The sequence below is a fragment of the Anolis carolinensis genome, chromosome 1, assembly GCF_035594765.1.
Source record: "Anolis carolinensis isolate JA03-04 chromosome 1, rAnoCar3.1.pri, whole genome shotgun sequence".
Taxonomy (NCBI): domain Eukaryota; kingdom Metazoa; phylum Chordata; class Lepidosauria; order Squamata; family Dactyloidae; genus Anolis; species Anolis carolinensis.
The window spans coordinates 217,007,345-217,024,692 of record NC_085841.1 but is presented as its reverse complement, the minus strand read 5'-3'; the positions used below and the strand labels follow the sequence as shown (position 1 = coordinate 217,024,692).

The 17,348-nt window shown below is 40.8% G+C and overlaps 1 protein-coding gene across 11 annotated transcripts in view; it reads right to left on the bottom strand.

Moving 5' to 3' along the window:
- Positions 1-17,348, bottom strand: part of kcnh7 (potassium voltage-gated channel subfamily H member 7) — a 471,529-nt gene that overhangs the window by 148,081 nt on the left and 306,100 nt on the right. For all 11 annotated transcript variants that reach the window (XM_062968035.1, XM_062968072.1, XM_062968118.1 and 8 more), the window contains one exon: positions 3,043-3,471. In XM_062968035.1, the coding sequence (XP_062824105.1) occupies positions 3,043-3,471 (429 nt within the window). The remainder of the gene's footprint in view (positions 1-3,042; positions 3,472-17,348) is intronic.

Sequence of the window (17,348 nt, the reverse complement as noted above, 5' to 3'; positions counted from 1 at the left end):
GATGTGTGGACACAGGAGCAACTGATGCTGCTCTCAGCAGGTAACCGTACCATACTGCCGCATCTCCAAGATCAAGACGGGGTATTGGTGCGTAGGGGGCAGGTTTATGTACCAGTGGGGGCCCTCAGGTTGGAGGTGATTAGAGCCCACCATGACGAACCCATGGCTGGGCACTTTGGCAGATTCAAGACCGTACAGCTTATCACCAGGAGCTACTGGTGGCCAAAGATGCGGCAAGACATTCTGCGCTTTTGTGACAGCTGCGCCGTTTGCCAGCAGAGTAAGACGCCTGTTGGGCGCCCTAGAGGGTTGTTGTCGTCTCTACCTGTTCCGGAGAGGCCATGGCAAATCATTTCCATGGATTTTATTTCAGATTTGCCTAAGTCTGGGGGTTATACTTGTATTTGGGTGGTGGTGGATTTATTTAGTAAACTGGCTCATTTTATTCCTTGTTCAACCATTCCGGCGGCCCCTACGTTGGCCTTACTATTTACTAAGCACATCTATCGTTTGCACGGAGCACCCGAGGTGATTATTTCAGATAGGGCTCCGCAATTTGTGTCACGCTTTTGGAAACATTTCCATGAGTGCTTGGGGACTAAGTTAAACGTTTCTTCCGCCTTTCATCCGCAAACGGATGGACAGTCGGAACGGGTTAATGGGCTCTTAGAGCAGTATCTGCGTTGTTTTTGTTTAGATCAACCCACGGCTTGGGTAAAGTGGCTACCGGTGGCGGAGTTTGCTTACAACAATGCGGTGCACACGTCTAGTCAGCATACGCCGTTTGAGCTAACTTATGGCTTTCACCCACGGGGAGGTGTGGCGCCGTCGACCAATGTGGTCTCTTCGGACCCTGTGTATCGCTCTACGGAAATGGCTGCATTGCATGATGTTGCCCGTCGCTTACTGTTGGAAGCTAAGGCAACGCAGAAGACTCAGGCTGACCGCCACAGGCAGGCAGGGGAGGAGTTGGAAGAAGGGGATTTGGTGTGGTTATCTTCCAAACATATTAAACAGGCTGGGGGAAAGTTTGCGCCTCGGTATTTGGGTCCCTTTCCTATCGTTAAAAAGATTTCTTCTGTTGCGTTTCGTTTGCGTTTACCGTCTAGTTTAAAGGTCCATCCAGTCTTTCATCGTTCGCTGTTGAAACTTGATACCTCTAGTCGTCGTGGTGCTATAGCGGAGGGTATCACTGCCACTTCTCCGCCATCGGGGGAGGAGGCCTTTGTGAGAGGGGATAGTGTTATGATTGAGCCTCATGGCTCTGTTTCTGACAGACGTGGGCGTAAGACTCCTCGAGAGTCAGATACTCTCGAGGAGCGAGAGAGAAAAAGACTGCGAGACATATTTGCAGCACCATCTGACGAAGAGTCTTTCGAAGGGTTTACGGAAAGAATGGAGGAGGGGCTGGTTAGCTCAGAGGAGGATGAGATGGATTGGACTCGGGTAAGGGAGGAATTGGGTGCCACTGGCCATGATGGGACAGAAGATGAATGGGGACCTTCAGGATTAGACCCATGGCTTAGCTGGAGGGATGGGACGGGATCCACAGCTGGAGATGCTGTTGGGCGTAGTCAGAGGTGTTCCAGCTCTGACGAGGAAAGTGATGAGGAAACGCCCGGGTTAAGGAGGACAGCTGACAGTGATGAGGATTTGTAACTGGCATAAAATGGGGCTTGGGAGCAATTGCAAATTGCGTCGGGCAAGGTAATCTGGGCAAACGCTTGGGATTCGTGTGTGTGTGTGGGACGCTTCCCTGAAGACTTGTGTGCTTTCCTGTGCTGAGACGTAAGTTGATTGGAATCCAGGGTCAGACGGCGGGAGGGATTGTGTGGGCATTTGTTTGTGCAAACCTGTGCTTACTCTTATTAGCTTGACCTTCCGTCGTCTTCTTGACGGACGCCATCTCCTGCTTTGAGAACTCGGACTGAACTGACCACGGCTTGTCTTCCCCCCTTCTTGGACTTGGAAAAACTACAAACGTCTGCTTCTGGCTTTGATCTACGGAACGGAACTGGTCTACTCTACTGCTAAAATCCCTGGCTGATTTGTTCGTGTTGGAATCCTGTCTGCTGTGTGTGTGGGAGCGACGCAAGTTACTCTAAAAACAGTGTTGGCAGCAGAGAGGAATCTGCTGCCAATTAGTTGCATTCTTTGTATCTTTTGTTCCTTGGCTTTCGTTTTGTTTATACCCAGGCTGAAGTAAGCAGTTTGTTTTTACCCGGATTAAACTCCGGTTTAATCCGGTTTATCTTTTGAACATTTACTTTTGCCCCTTTTTGCTCCTAAAGGCAAAAATTGCCTGGCCCTTGTGTTTTACGGGCATTTTTGAGTTCTGTAATCTAATAAACTCTGTTACTTTGAATCTTGTGGCGTTCTGTCCTTGACACACACACACACACACACACACACACAGATATCTAGATAGATATAAACATTGATAAATCAGGCTTGCAAATATTTCAGGAGGAAAATGCACATAGAGAAAGGTTTCAGGGGAAAATACACATGTGAAATTAGTATATATAATGATAGATCTATATCTAGCTCTGCATTATTTATGTAGGCATTATATGTTTGCCTGTTACTATGTTGGAAGCTGGCCTGTGTCCCCGGGGGGAGATAGATAGGGCAGGGTACAAATGAAGCTGTTGATGATGATGATTATAAAGTTATTGTTGCTTTTCCACTTATAGAGTTAGTTTACTGTTTTTCTTTGAAATACAGTAAATATTCAAAATATTTAACCCACTGATGCCTCAATTAATGTAATTTTATTGGTATCTAATTTTATTTTTGAAATTTACCAGTAGTTGCTGCATTTCCCACCCTCGGCTTATACTCGAGTCAATAAGTTTTCCCAGTTTTTTTGTGGTAAAATTAGGTGCCTCGGCTTATATTCGGGTCGGCTTATACTCGAGTATATATGGTACTTTTGGCTGAATGAGTAGTCACATAAAACCTCCTTTTGCAACTTTCCATTAAGCAGTGTGTTATAATTTACGGGCTCTTAATCCCATTCCACCCTGACACCAGCTGTACCTTCGCTCGCGTGCCGGCCTCGAAACACGTTGTTGGGGTGGGTGGCAAATCCTTCGATGTTGTGAACGGAAGATGCCCTCCGGATACTGCAGAGACTTTCTTTGGATGGCGTGTGACTCAGTGCTGTGCTTGAGTGTAGCATGTCCGGATAAAGCCGGTCCCATTGCCGCTTGGGTGATGAATGGTCCAGGGGCCCTGATATATTCACTGGAGGTGAACATGTGCTTGGCTGGATCAGTGCCTTGGTGTCATCTGCTTCAGAAGGGCTACAGCTTTCCTTCGTTGGAGACTTAAAGTGCTTCATAGCCATGGAGTCTTCAGAGCGTTTTGATGAATCAACAATTACCGCATCAGGGTCTTCCTGTGGCAAGGACTGCTTTCTGTATGGTAAAAGGCTTAGTCCAGGGATCTTGAACCCAAAAAGTTTGCCTATACATATACAAAAGGCAAGGAACAAGTATGTATTAATATAATTACATGCACATAATCCATCACCAAAATAGTCTACTTTATAAGATGAGGTGGGATGGTGAAAACCTTTATTCTCTCATAAGCTTCCATTTTATGTATAGCTGAAGAATTATCAGCCATAAAGAAATTATTTAAGATATGTTCCCAGTCCAGTTTGGTTAAAGAATTGTATCCCAGAGGAAGGAGCTGTATAACTGCTATATGCTGTTATGAGTTGTTAATTCTTTGTTGATTCCTCAGTTAATTTTACTTAAACTTGTTGCTTGAACTGGAACTGCCTGCAGAGCCTCAAAAAAGGATAATCAATACAGAATTAAATTAATTCTAAATTATTGTATAACAATCAAGAAAACTTATTTGCTTTGCTCCAGAAACTTTTGGCATGAGCAGGACAGACAGGGATAAGCTGACATATATATACAGTGGAGTCTCACTTATTCATCAGCAATTCATACCAGAATCCATCATTCTGACTCCAACCCCCCCCCCCCCCCAACTTATATTTGAGGTTGCCTTATACATGAGTATATACAATAAGTTAAAGCCTACACTGTTGAAACATTGAAGAAAGTCTCTTGGAATTAGAAATTTTATTAAGAAAAGGTCACCTTTAATAAGATGTAGGAGGGGAATCTTCTGTTAATTTGAGCTTATCTCCAGCTCCTTTAATTTTAAATTCATCTTTAACAGAGAGATTTATCTATTAACATCATGATTCAAGAGTACAATGAATTGGTTTTGAAATGTTATGTCTCCTGTTTGAAATACATTACGATTGTGAATCTAGAGGAAAAGATTTCTATTCAACTGCAAAATCCTGAAAGGTTTACAGTGCCTGTATGTCTCTGAAATTTAAATAAGATATATAAAGCCTTTCAACTGTTGTATTTCAAAGGATCCCATAATATATAATACACAAGGAAAATGTATTTTCTCTTACATAAGCACATTTTATATATTCATTGGATGAGTGTGGGGAAAAGAAAATCATGCACATTGAATTTGCACCTGATTTCCCCAAGACTATACATTTTTTGTAGCTCTCTATGTTATCAGGTATCCTGGTCAATCTAGATTTCCAAAGCTGGGAGAATTCTATGTCCACAGAAAACTACAGTAGAGTCTCACTTATCCAAGCTAAATGGGCCGGCAGAACCTTGGATAAGTGAATATCTTGGATAATAAGGAGGGATTAAGGAAAAGCCTATTAAACATCAAATTAGGTTATGATTTTACAATTTAAGCACCAAAACATCATGTTATACAACAAATTAGATAGAAAAAGTAGTTCAATACGCAGTAATGTTATGTTGTAATTACTGTATTTACGAATTTAGCACCAAAATATCATGATACAGTAGAGTCTCACTTATCCAACATAAACGGGCCGGCAGAACGTTGGATAAGCAAATATGTTGGATAATAAGGAGGAATTAAGGAAAAGCCTATTAAACATCAAATTAAGTTATGATTTTTGAAATTAAGCACCAAAACATCATGTTATACAACAAATTTGACAGAAAAAGTAGTTCAATACGCAGTAATGTTATGTCGTAATTACTGTATTTACGAATTTAGCACCAAAATATCACGATGTATTGAAAACATTGACTACAAAAATGCGTTGGATAATCCAGAACATTGGATAAGCGAGACTCTACTGCAGGGGTCCCCAAACTAAGACCCGGGGGCCGGATGCGGCCCTCCAAGGCCATTTACCTGGCCCCCGCCCTCAGTTTTAGACTTAGGCTAAAGTCTGAAATGACTTGAAGGCACAACAACAACAATCCTACTTGATTATCTCATTGGCCAGAAGCAGGCCCACACTTCCCACTGAAATCCTGATAAGTTTACAGTATGTTGGTTAAAATTATTTTTATTTTTAAATATTGTATTGTTTTTTCATTTACTAATATTGTAAATGAATGATATGGTAATAATATAATATATTGTGTATACATATAATATTGATAATAATATTATAATGTTATACAATATAATATTTATTTATTTATTTATTTATTACAGTATTTCTACCCCACCCTTCTCAGCCAATAGGGGACTCAGGGTGGCTAATAATAATAATACAATATAATAATATTGTATAATATAATAATATTAATTATATATTATATATTATATGTAATATTACTAATAATATTACGGTATAATGGTATAGTACAATATAGTAATATATAATGCTAATATTGTGCTATGCTAATAATATAATATATTGTATGCACATACAACTTGTAAGCCGCTCTGAGTCCCCTTCGGGGTGAGAAAGGATGGGGTATAAATGTAGTAAATAAATAAATAAGTAAGTAAATACGACATGTGCAGTGAGCACAGGAATTTGTTCATTTTTTTTCCAAATGATAATTCGGCCCCTCAACAATCTGAAGGACCATGAATCGGCCCTCCACTTAAAAAGTTTGAGGACCCCTGCTCTACTGTATTGCCTTTTAATTCTGAACATCTGCCATCTGGAACAGCATCTGCATTGTGAAGTGCAGCTGACATGTGCAGTTCCATACTTTTCCTCCTATGCACAATGATTGAGGAGGGAATTTGTATGTACACCCCCATTCAACGGGCAACCCATTTGTGTATAGCTTCATCTACAGGATGCTATTGTCATAGTGTTGTTGGGAAGGGTCAAGACTGCTATTTTGATCTTGATAGGAGGAACAGAGAGACTTCACCAGAGGGAATGAAAGAATCAAGATACCCTGATAGCTTTGGAAACTACAGGATAAAATTTAAATGGCAAAAGCACTGTACCTCAAATGTAATGGCTGGACTTCTCTATCAGCTATGTAGGTACGTAACCAACATAATTCTGCAGCTACATTGTGTCTGTTGCCTGAGCCTTCCCCAATCTCCACATACCAGGCAGCAGTTGCTGTGAGCTTTATCACATGGAAGGGCGAAGCAGCTGCAAGCATCATAGGACACTTGCGCCTTAGTTGATGCACAGAGCCTGACGCTACCCATCACACGATGCATGCTCACTTCTGGTGGAGCTCTGTCAATCAGCTAGGACGCAAACATGCTACAAGGCTTCCCATGATCCACTGCAAACAACAGGGCCAGCGTGACGGGGGGGGGGGGGGAGCCATATGACATTGCTTTTCCACATGTAATGGGGAGGGGTGCAGGACCCCGGGACTGCCTCGCTGATTCACCCTGAAGGCTGGCGAATTGCCCCGCGTAACTTCATCAATGTGATGAGGTCATAAATGTGATCGATCAGTCCTTTAATGTGAATTATCTTTGTTGTAGCAGAGCACCTGATGAACCAACCTGGACACAGTATATTATTTGAGAACACAGAAATGCTTGACCACTCCAACAACTATCATGTCAGACTACACAGAGAAGCCATTGAAATCCACAAGTATGTGGACAACTTCAACAGAAAGGGGGAAAACATGAAAATGAACAAAATAAGGCTACCAGTATTAAAACACTCAAAAATCAGAACAGTAGATGGGAAGCAACACTCTGAGGGCAGAGGAGCCCCAAGGACGGCTAATGACTCTGAACAAAGGATGCCCCCCAGGCAAGAGACAAACCTTTCCAATGCTAATTAGGGTGATTAACTGTAACATTAGCACTGGCTTCCAACTGACAAAGGACTCTTGTCACACCCTGGACTCTCCACAGATATATATTTACCTTCCTTGCCTAGTTTATCCATGCCTCACAACCTCTGATGATGCCTGCCATAGATGTGGGCGAAACGTCAGGAGAGAATACTTCTGGAACATGGCCACACAGCCCGAAAGACATACGAAAACCCTATCTTTGTTGTGACAGGCAGAAGCAGAGTCCCTGTTGCAATCCCCCCTTACAATAGAGACTGCCTTTGCAAGGGGCTGGTGTGAGCAGATCAGTGAGCTACATCCTGACTGACAGGGAAATAGACCCCAGTTGATCACAGCAGCTGCTGTCTAATAATTATGGATTGGGTGACTGTCACAATCCTTATGTTTCCCCTAATAACGTTATAATAATAATAATTGTTTTTATTACCCACCTCTCCTTTCAGCTCAAGGCAAGGCACAATATAGATGGACACATCTATATCCTAAGGCAGTGAATACATAGAGATTGTGAATACAAACAAGTCATAAATGTTAACTTTATGTTATACATTTGAAACTGCTTTAGTCAATCCTATCAATTTATTAATGACGTTTCCCCTGACGTTAAGTCCAGTCATGTTTGACTCTGGGGGTTGGTGCTTATCTCTATTTCTAAGCCGAAGAGCTGGCATTGTCCGTAGACACCTCCAAGGTCATGTGGCCGGCATGACTGCATGGAGCCCCGTTACCTTCCTGCTGGAGCGGTACCTATTGATCTACTCACATTGGCATGTTTTCAAACTGCTAGGTTGGCAGAAGCTGGAGCTAACAGCGGCTGCTCACGCTGCTCCCGGGGTTTGAACCTGGAACCTTTCGGTCTGCAAGTGCTTTAACACACTTCGCCACCAGGGCTCCATCCATTTATTACATCTTTAATATCATATCAACGGCTTTCACAAAGGACTTAGATCACATTTTCCTCCTTTAAAGCCATGTGCATTAATATATAAGTCTATTGGAAATGCTCTCCCCTGTGCTAGATTCACTGGGTGCAGAATAAAGAATGCTCTGGAAATTGTTGACTCCATACTATAAGGATTCTCACCTAGACTTATACAGAAAGTCAAGCTAAAATAAGTATCTTGAGTTATTCACCCCAACTTCAAAGCTCACCAAAATAAAGGTTATTCATGTGTATTAAATTCATGTTGACAGCATGTGTTGGGAGTACTGTGCATTGTCTAGTCATGAGCATATTGGTGCCAAGAACAGGTGAAAGCTCTACTGTTTGCTTCTTTTAAGACTGGGAATCAAAGGAATTGGTTGTGGAAGGTAATAACTGTATGCCTTGATTCTTTGAGGGCAATTGTTATAATAAAATTTGTTTGGTCTCCAGTTGTAGATGGATTACCATTTCCAGCAGAGCCATTTCAGGTGCCGCCTGGACTGCTGACCTGAAGATTGGATTGTTGACCTGAAGGTTGCTGGTTTGAATCTGCAAGACAGGGTGAGCTCCCATCTGTCAACTCTAGCTTACAGAGCCATGAGAGAAGCCTCCCAAAAGGATGTAGATGGCCAATTCTCTCACACCAGAAGCGACTTGCAGTATGTTCTCAAGTTGATTCTGATACAATTTAAAAAAAATTCCAGAAGTTTTAAATGACATGGTTGAGTGTGAGAGTTTCTGCAGGTTGTGGTACAACATCTGGAAGCTCAAGACTGTACACTATAGAGGTAGCTCCCCTGAAATTGTTGGACTTCAGTTTCCATCAGCATTAACAAATACATCAAATGATGGAGATATGATAGGAATGCCAATCTACAAATGCACTGATTGACACAACAAGTGGGATTTGTCCCATTTTAAAGGAGAGGGTATGGCAAAGGGTCAGCATTCCCTTATAACTCAGTTCTACACCTTCCTCTTTCATGTCAAAAGTTGCCTTTTGCCTCCACATAGCCATCCAATAAGAGACTCCTAAAAGAACCTTGTCATCTCAGCCCGGGCTGTGGCGCAAGCTGGTGAGCAGCCAGCTGCAGCCAGCTGAGACCAATCACTCTGACCAAGAGGTCATGAGTTCGAGGCCAGCTCGGAGCCTGCATTTGTCTTTGTCTTTGTTCTATGTCAAGGCACTAAATGTTTGCCTTATATGTGTAATGTGATCCGCCCTGAGTCCCCTTCAGGGTGAGAAGGGAGGAATATAAATACTGTAAATAAATAAATAAATCTCATCCTAACAGGTGGTATGTATAGGTGCACGGCTGTGACCTTGAATAAAGATGGATAGACATTAATATTTCTGTATTCTAGTATGAACTGATCTGAATGGCTAGTATATGGTTTGAGATGCTGTTTTCCATTGGATCTCACACTTCTGAAATGCTTGGCTAATATTTCAGCAAAATATATTTTCAAATGTGGCATCTGAAATACATTCAAAGTGTGTATTTTGTGAGGAAAGATATTCAAAATATGAATGTAATTATGAATTTGAAGTAAATGTTACTTGTGGTGCTTTTAAACGTTGGTAGATTGATACTGAAATGAAATTGAAAATAGAAGTGTAGAGGCTTTCTTGTTTGCAGTAAGAAGGTCTTTCTTGATACATCCCATCACACTACAGTGTTCCCTCATTTATCGTGAGGTTAAGTTCCAGGACCACCTGCAGTAAGCGAAAATACGTGAAGTAGGGGGCACTATAATTATTTTAATATTTATACATTATTTTAGTAGTTATACTCTATTTTTATCAACCAATTGTGTGTTGATAAATCATCTCCTTCTCCTCTCGTTGCCGCTTGGGCTACTTTTCTCTTCTTTTGGCTTCTCTTTCCTCCCTTCCTTTGGCTGTAAATTGTAATTTTTTATTATTTATAATATTATTTTAGAATTTATTGAAAAACCGCAAAACAGCGAATCCACAAAAGCAAACAGCAAAGTAGTGAGGGAACACCAGGGCCGTAGCCAGAAAAAAATTTCGGGGGGGGGGGGGGTGTTGAAAATTTCGGGGGGGGGGGGGGTTAACCCCTTGCACACACCCCTCCCCGCTACAAACCTGTCAATATCTGCTTGAGATAGTGCCTGGAGGGACTCTTAATGTTTTGTGTCTCATAGACTTAGCATGGAGATTTGGTTAACCAGTTAAAATTCATGAGTAAACCAGGTTTTTTTTTATAACCTGAAAAATTTCAGGGGGGGGGTTTGTACCCCTAAAACCGCCCCCTCGCTACAGGCCTGGGGAACACCATACAGGTATTAGGCATTTTTCATTGTACATTTCAGAACTGTTTTGTGAAATTTTACGCAAAAAAATATACTGGATTTGCATAACACTGGATATTTTTTCTCTTAAAAGTACATGTTATGCAATGAATAATATACTTTGCAAAAATTGCAAAAGTATCTCAACAAGGTAAAGGTAAAAGTAAAGGTTACCCCTGATGTTAAATCTAGTCATGTTTGACTCTGAGGGTTGGTGCTCATCTCCATTTCTAAGACACAGAGCAGGCGTTGTCTGTAGACACCTCCAAGGTTATGTGGCTAGCATGACTGCATGGAGTGCTGTTACCTTCCCATCGGATCAGTACCTATTGATCTACTCACATTGGCATGTTTTTGAACTGCTAGGTTGGCAGAAGCTGGGGCTAACAGCAGGAGCTCACCCCACTCCCTGGATTCAAACCACCGACCTTTCAGTCAGCAAGTTCAACAGCTCAGCAGTTTAACCCGCTGTGCCACCAGGGGCTCCAATCTCAATAAAGGTCAATCATTAAAATGTACAAAAACTCTTGCAATCTCATCAAGGAGGTGGAAAAATTCTGATTTTGTTGAGTGTGTTCACATGGGTAAGAGTGAAATAAGACGAGATCTACATCCCTATTGGACATTGATTTTAACGAGAAATAGGCTCATGTTTTCATCCCAAGATTTTGAGGATGCATAATTTTAGGTTCATATCCTCCACATCCAACTCTTTCGCTTCCTAACAGAAATTGTTTTGAAGCTGAATGGAATGGATGTCCAAGTGTTTGTTTCAATGCGAATGCTCCATTCATGCAGGTTTGCTGCCCAGCTCATGTTGCCTTTTTATGCACATTTTTGTGTCATGATATACAGTGTTCCCTCACTTATCGCTGGGGTTAAGTTCCAGGACCACCCACAATAAGTGAAAATCCGTGAAGTAGGGATGCTATATTTATTTTAATATTTATACATTATTTTAGTAGTTATACACTATTTTAAGTCTTTATCAACCAATCGTGTGTTGATAAATCGCCTCCTTCTCCTCCCGTTGCCACTTGGGCTCCTTTTCTCTCCCTTTGGCTTCTCCTTCCTCCCTTCCTTATAATTTTTTTATTATTTATAATAGTCTTTTAGAGTTTATTGAAAAACTGCAAAACAGCGAATCTGCGAAAAGTGAACCGCGAAGTAGTGAGGGAACCCTGTATCTCAATTTGTCTGGGCAGAGGTTACTGTAGACTAAATACTGTAGACTAAACTTTTTACCTGGGCCAGATTCGAGCAACTCGACATTAAGTCTAAGCTAGGTAGACATCAGAATATCCCCTATACGAAGAAAACCTGTGGGTGTCGTGAGGTAGATGCAGAAGTGGAGGACTCAGAACACTTTTTCTTAAAATGCACCTATTACATCAGGATTCGATCTTTCTATTTAGAGTGTCTGCTGGAGAACCATACTCATTTAGAGAATAAGGAGAAATTGCACATCCTTCTACAGGGTTCAGATAAAAAGTATTTTAAAACTGACCCTTTTTACGCAAAAAGCGCTGGTCATCCGCGAGAAGATGGAAGCTGAGAGCTGTGACATTAATGCCATTAACAAAAACCAAATTTAAAATTTACTATGGACAAGCCACTAGTTTCACTTACCATTGCCCCCACTCAAACCTTACCTTAAGGGAATAATTAATTTTAATCTTTTTATTCTGTATTTGCACAACTACCTAGGAGCGGATTATTAGGCTGCAGGTCGGGATGTTTTGTATCTATACATGGTTTTAGTGTATGTATGGGTAAGTGTGTACGTTTTGTATGTTTCACATATTTTGATATGGCCAAAATTGACTAATCAACAAAGAGTTGTTGTTGTTGTTGTTGTAGACTAAATACAACATTGAGCTCACAACTTTCACTAGCCCAACTAGGGGCTGTGGCGCAGACGGGAGAGCAAGCCAGTGTAATTAACTGCAATGAATCACTGACCAGGAGGTCATAAGTTCGAGGCCCGCTCGGAGCCATGTTGTTAGTCTTTGTCCTATGTTAAAAGGCATTGAATGTTTGCCTAATATGTGTAAGGGCGGAATATAAATGCTGTAAATAAATAAATAAATAAACTGAACTTTTCTCCCTTTCCCTCCATTCTGTGACTTTCTGCGCTACCTGAAGACTGGCTCAGTATAAGTGTGAGAAAGTTTCTAGCCCTCAGAACTGATTTTGTGGGTACATAAGAAAAGCAGAGTTGATGGAGGATTATTTATCTCCTATTTCTGTTGATAAAATTGGGCAGCCACTGGATACTGGATACGAACACACACGAGTAAACACAGATTCTATAACATTTAAAGAAAGATAAATACTATTCAGCAGACTAGTGCTGCAGGAATCTATCTTCAACCAGAACGTTATCAGATCTGTACTGAAAGTTATTTCCCTTACGAGCTAGCAAATGTTCAACAGAACCAGCTACAGGTACAAATCAGTAAAAGGACAAAGTAGAGTTTTCTAATGCACATGAAAGTGAGTTACAAAACAGTTAGCAAATCAATTGAGCAAGCAAATTACACCAATGCTTCAACAATTATTCCATTCCTTTGTTTATCAGTTGCTTTGCACATCCAAAAAGCAGGATCATTCATAAGGTTTCCTTGCATTTTGTAATGGAAAATGTAAAAGGTTTCTCTCTATCCCCCCCCCCCCTACTTTACCACTGCCCCAGGCTGCCCGCTGCTGTTCTATTTTAGTAATATTCATGGTGGTGCAGATGGTCTTTTCTGCTTCACTAGGTTAATACAGCTGCATGTTCGGCAGCATTGCTGATTTAGCTGTCTAACTGCTAGTTCTGCTGGAAAGGATACACAGTGGAACTGTTGCTCATTGCTAATACTTTGGAGGTATGAAATGGAAAACCCGGATAGGTTTTCCATTTTAAATGGAAAGCATAGCTCCCTGCATTTTTTTTAACTGTCAGAGGGTGTGTGTGTCTGTGGGGGGGGGGGGGGGACTCAGTTTGTCATTATGAGGGCTTGCTCACAGTCCAGAATTTAGCACTGTGATGCTGAGTGGCTCTTAGCAGAGACAACTTTGGGTGCAGAGTCAGTTGTTGAACACAACAATACACTCTGCGCCGGGCTGTGGCGCAGGCTGGTGACCAGCCTGCTGCAATAAATCACTCTGACCATGAGGTCATGAGTTCGAGGCCAGCCCGTGGTGGGGTGAGCACCCGTCAATTAAAAAATAAAAAATAGCCCCTGCTCGTTGCTGACCAAGCAACCTGAAAGATAGTTGCATCTATCAAGTAGGAAATAAGGTACCACTTATAAAGTGGGGAGGCAAATTTAACTAATTTACGACGTGGAATGAGGAAGTACCATCACAGTGGATGATGAAGCAGCTGCTCCCCCCTGTGGCCAGAATCGAACATCCCCTCAGGAGAAGGTTAAATTGCCTCTGCATCTGTCTCTGTTCTATGTGTATATGGGCATTGAATGTTTGCCCTATATGTATATAATGTGATCTGCCCTGAGTCCCCTTCAGGGTGAGAAGGGTGGAATATAAATACTGCAAATAAATAAATAAATAATTTTCTTCATAGTTTTTTTAGAATAACAATGGCAATGCTGAGTTTTTACATGGATGTCCAGACTCGAAAAACTCCAGATACATCTTGCATTCTAGGACCTGCACATTTACTAGACGTCTGCTTTTAACATTCTTCTGCATTGGGTTTGTAATTGATTCAGTACTGTAGAACTGTTTTCTGAATGAGATTTTAACTCTTCCCCTGCAACTCAATAAGTGTGTTTTATTTTATGGCATTTTTCTTTAACCTTTTCTCCACTTTTTTGTCTTTTAAGGTGGGTCAGGGGAACTCTGGGTGGCTCACTCTTTGGCTGCAATTCCACATCACCTTTGATGTAATCAACATATGGATATATGTACATTATACAGAGTAGAGCACTATGAAGAACAGCAGAAATGTACAATGCATGTGACTGACTGGGTGTTGCTATACATGGCAAGTCTGTTGTGCAATGTGGAGTTACAATGTGGAATGCACAACTGCCGTGAACAATGTCCAACATTGTATATGCAATTCTGATAATAATAATAATAATAATAATAATAATAATAATAATAAAGGCCAAGATTGAAAAATCAGCTGATGACCCAAAATGCAGACTGTGCAAGGAAACTGACGAAACCATTGATCATCTCCTCAACTGCTATAAGAAAATCGCACAGACAGACTACAAACAGAGGCACAACTATGTGTCCCAAATGATTCATTGGAACTTAGGCCTCAAGTACCACCTTCCAGCAGCAAAGAACTGGTGGGATCACAAACCTGCAAAAGTATTGGAGAATGAGCACGCAAAGATACTGTGGGACTTCCGAATCCAGACTGACAAAGTTCTGGAACACAACACACCAGACATCACAGTTGTGGAAAAGAAAAAGGTTTGGATCATTGATGTTGCCATCCCAGGTGACAGTCGCATTGACAAAAAACAACAGGAAAAACTCAGCTGCTATCAGGACCTCAAGATTGAACTTCAAAGACTCTGGCAGAAACCAGTGCAGGTTGTCCCGGTGGTGATCGGCACACTGGGTGCCGTGCCAAAAGATCTCAGCCAGCATTTGGAAACAATAGATATTGACAAAATTACCATCTGCCAACCGCAAAAGGCCACCCTACTGGGATCTGCGCGCATCATCCGAAAATACATCACACAGTCCTAGACACTTGGGAAGTGTTCGACTTGTGATTTTGTGATATGAAATCCAGCATATCTATCTTGTTTGCTGTGTCATAAAATAATAATAATAATAATAATAATAATAATAATAATAATAATAATAATAATAATAACTTTATTCTTGTACCCCGCAACCATCTCCCCGAAGGGACTCGGGGCGGTTTACAAAAGGGACGTGCCCTTGCTAGCAGATTACACCTACTGTGCCATGGCAAATATTTCACCCCATGTGATTTAAGCATGCGTATGTCACTCACAGGATGCCAGCCTTTGTATGTGCAAATAAAACAGAACAATGCTATAGAAAATACGCAGGGAAAGAATGAGATAGTAGATTTTTTTTAGCCAACTCTTTCTGAAATATGTATCACAAACAATAAGAGAATTGCTCTCAGGCACTTTATAAATATGGATAAACTGACCTGCTTAGTGAAAAGAAAAGAACAACCCCTCCGTTCTAGAAGGTGTATCTATCTTATGTAGCAATATCCTTTCCCCAAATCTGGGTTATTAGAAAGGTGAGAACATGGAACTCCTGTCATTGAGGCCGATGCTGTGTTAATAATATATGGGACAAAAAAATTCATGCAGGCTTTATTTTTTGAGTGAAAAATAGAACCAAGGCAGTAAGGCAATCTATCCCCAGTATTAGAACTGAGCAAAAATAACAATAGTGTACGCACATAAGTCAGCAATTCTAATATGTGTGTTGAAATAACATTTAAGTCATAGAACAGTACAAAAATCTGCAAACTTTTTGGTTTTGCTTCTCAAATAGTGCATACATTATTCATACAATAATGCTGGGTCTCTTCCTATGTCAGATTAGAGAGAGGTATTTGGAATCATGTAATAATAATAATAATAATAATAATAATAATAATAATAATAATAATAACTTTATTCTTATACCCCACCCCATCTCCCCGAAGGGACTCGGGGCAGCTTACATGGGGCCAAGCCTGGAACAACAATATAAAAACAAAAACAAACAGTAAAAACAGATCAATCAACAATAAAACATCAAACAACGATAAAAGCAGTCATAAAGGTCACATACAAAATAAAATCTTAAAATCCCAATAATCTGGGTAAAGGTGTAAATATGTCGATGTCAAAGACATTGTGCCACTGACAAAACTGCAAAACCACAGGCATCCAATGAATTTAATGGTTTCATAGGGAAAACTTTGTGCGTCTACACTATAGAATTAATGCAGTTTGACACCATGGTTCTATACTATGGAATAATGGGAGTCATAGTTTTGCAAGGATTTTTGCCTCCTCTGCCAAAGAGTGCTGGTGAATCATCAAACTAAAACCCCATGAATCCCAGAGTCTTGAGCCATGGCAGATATAGCGGTGTCAACCTGCACTAATTCTACAATGTAGACACACCCTTTGTCCAACACACTAACCACTACACAATGATAGAGCTTTTTGTGGCAGTCTTGAACATAACTCATTATTTTTCCTCATTATTATTGATGCATTAGAACAGGCATCCCCAAACTGCAGCCTTCTAGATATTTGGGCCTCAAAATGATGATGGTAAGTTACTTAGCAATCTCATGTATGATGGAATAAATGGGGGTGTACAAATATTCACCCAAAAATTAAGAGGGGAATACAGAAGTCTGAGCAGAGGATTTGTGGGGAGGTTGGATGGGAACTGAACTTGCTCAATATTAGAAAAGTTCCTCTAAAAGTTGCTCCCTCCCCCCCCCACCGAAAAAAATAGTAACAGTGAAACCATACTGGTCATCTGAGTGACTTTTGATAGAACGGCCACCATATGTTTTCTGCATTATAAATTGGGACTCTAATGCCCCTAGGAAGATGCTGTATAGTGATAGAGCACACATACCAGAGCTAGCTTATAGGAAAGGGGAGTTTAAGAAGTCCTTGGACTGTACAGTACAACAATATGTAAGTTCTACTCTCCTGCTTAACCTAAAGGTCTTGCTTTCTACCAGTTCAAATGGTTCTCCTCGTGTGGTCAAAAAACAAAACAAAACCCAAATTAAAAAAACCACAATGCACCCAATGAAGTTATGTAGATATACACATTTACATGGAACATCATGCAACCAAAGTTTCAAATCACCTATTATTTTAAGGGTAAGACTTTGGGATAGAATATGGGTCCAACTGTATGCAAAGTCTGTGCTGTATCATTGCCCAGAAAATGGCAATTATTGATTTGACTTTAATCCAATCCTGTGAGTGACATATATTACTATAAGT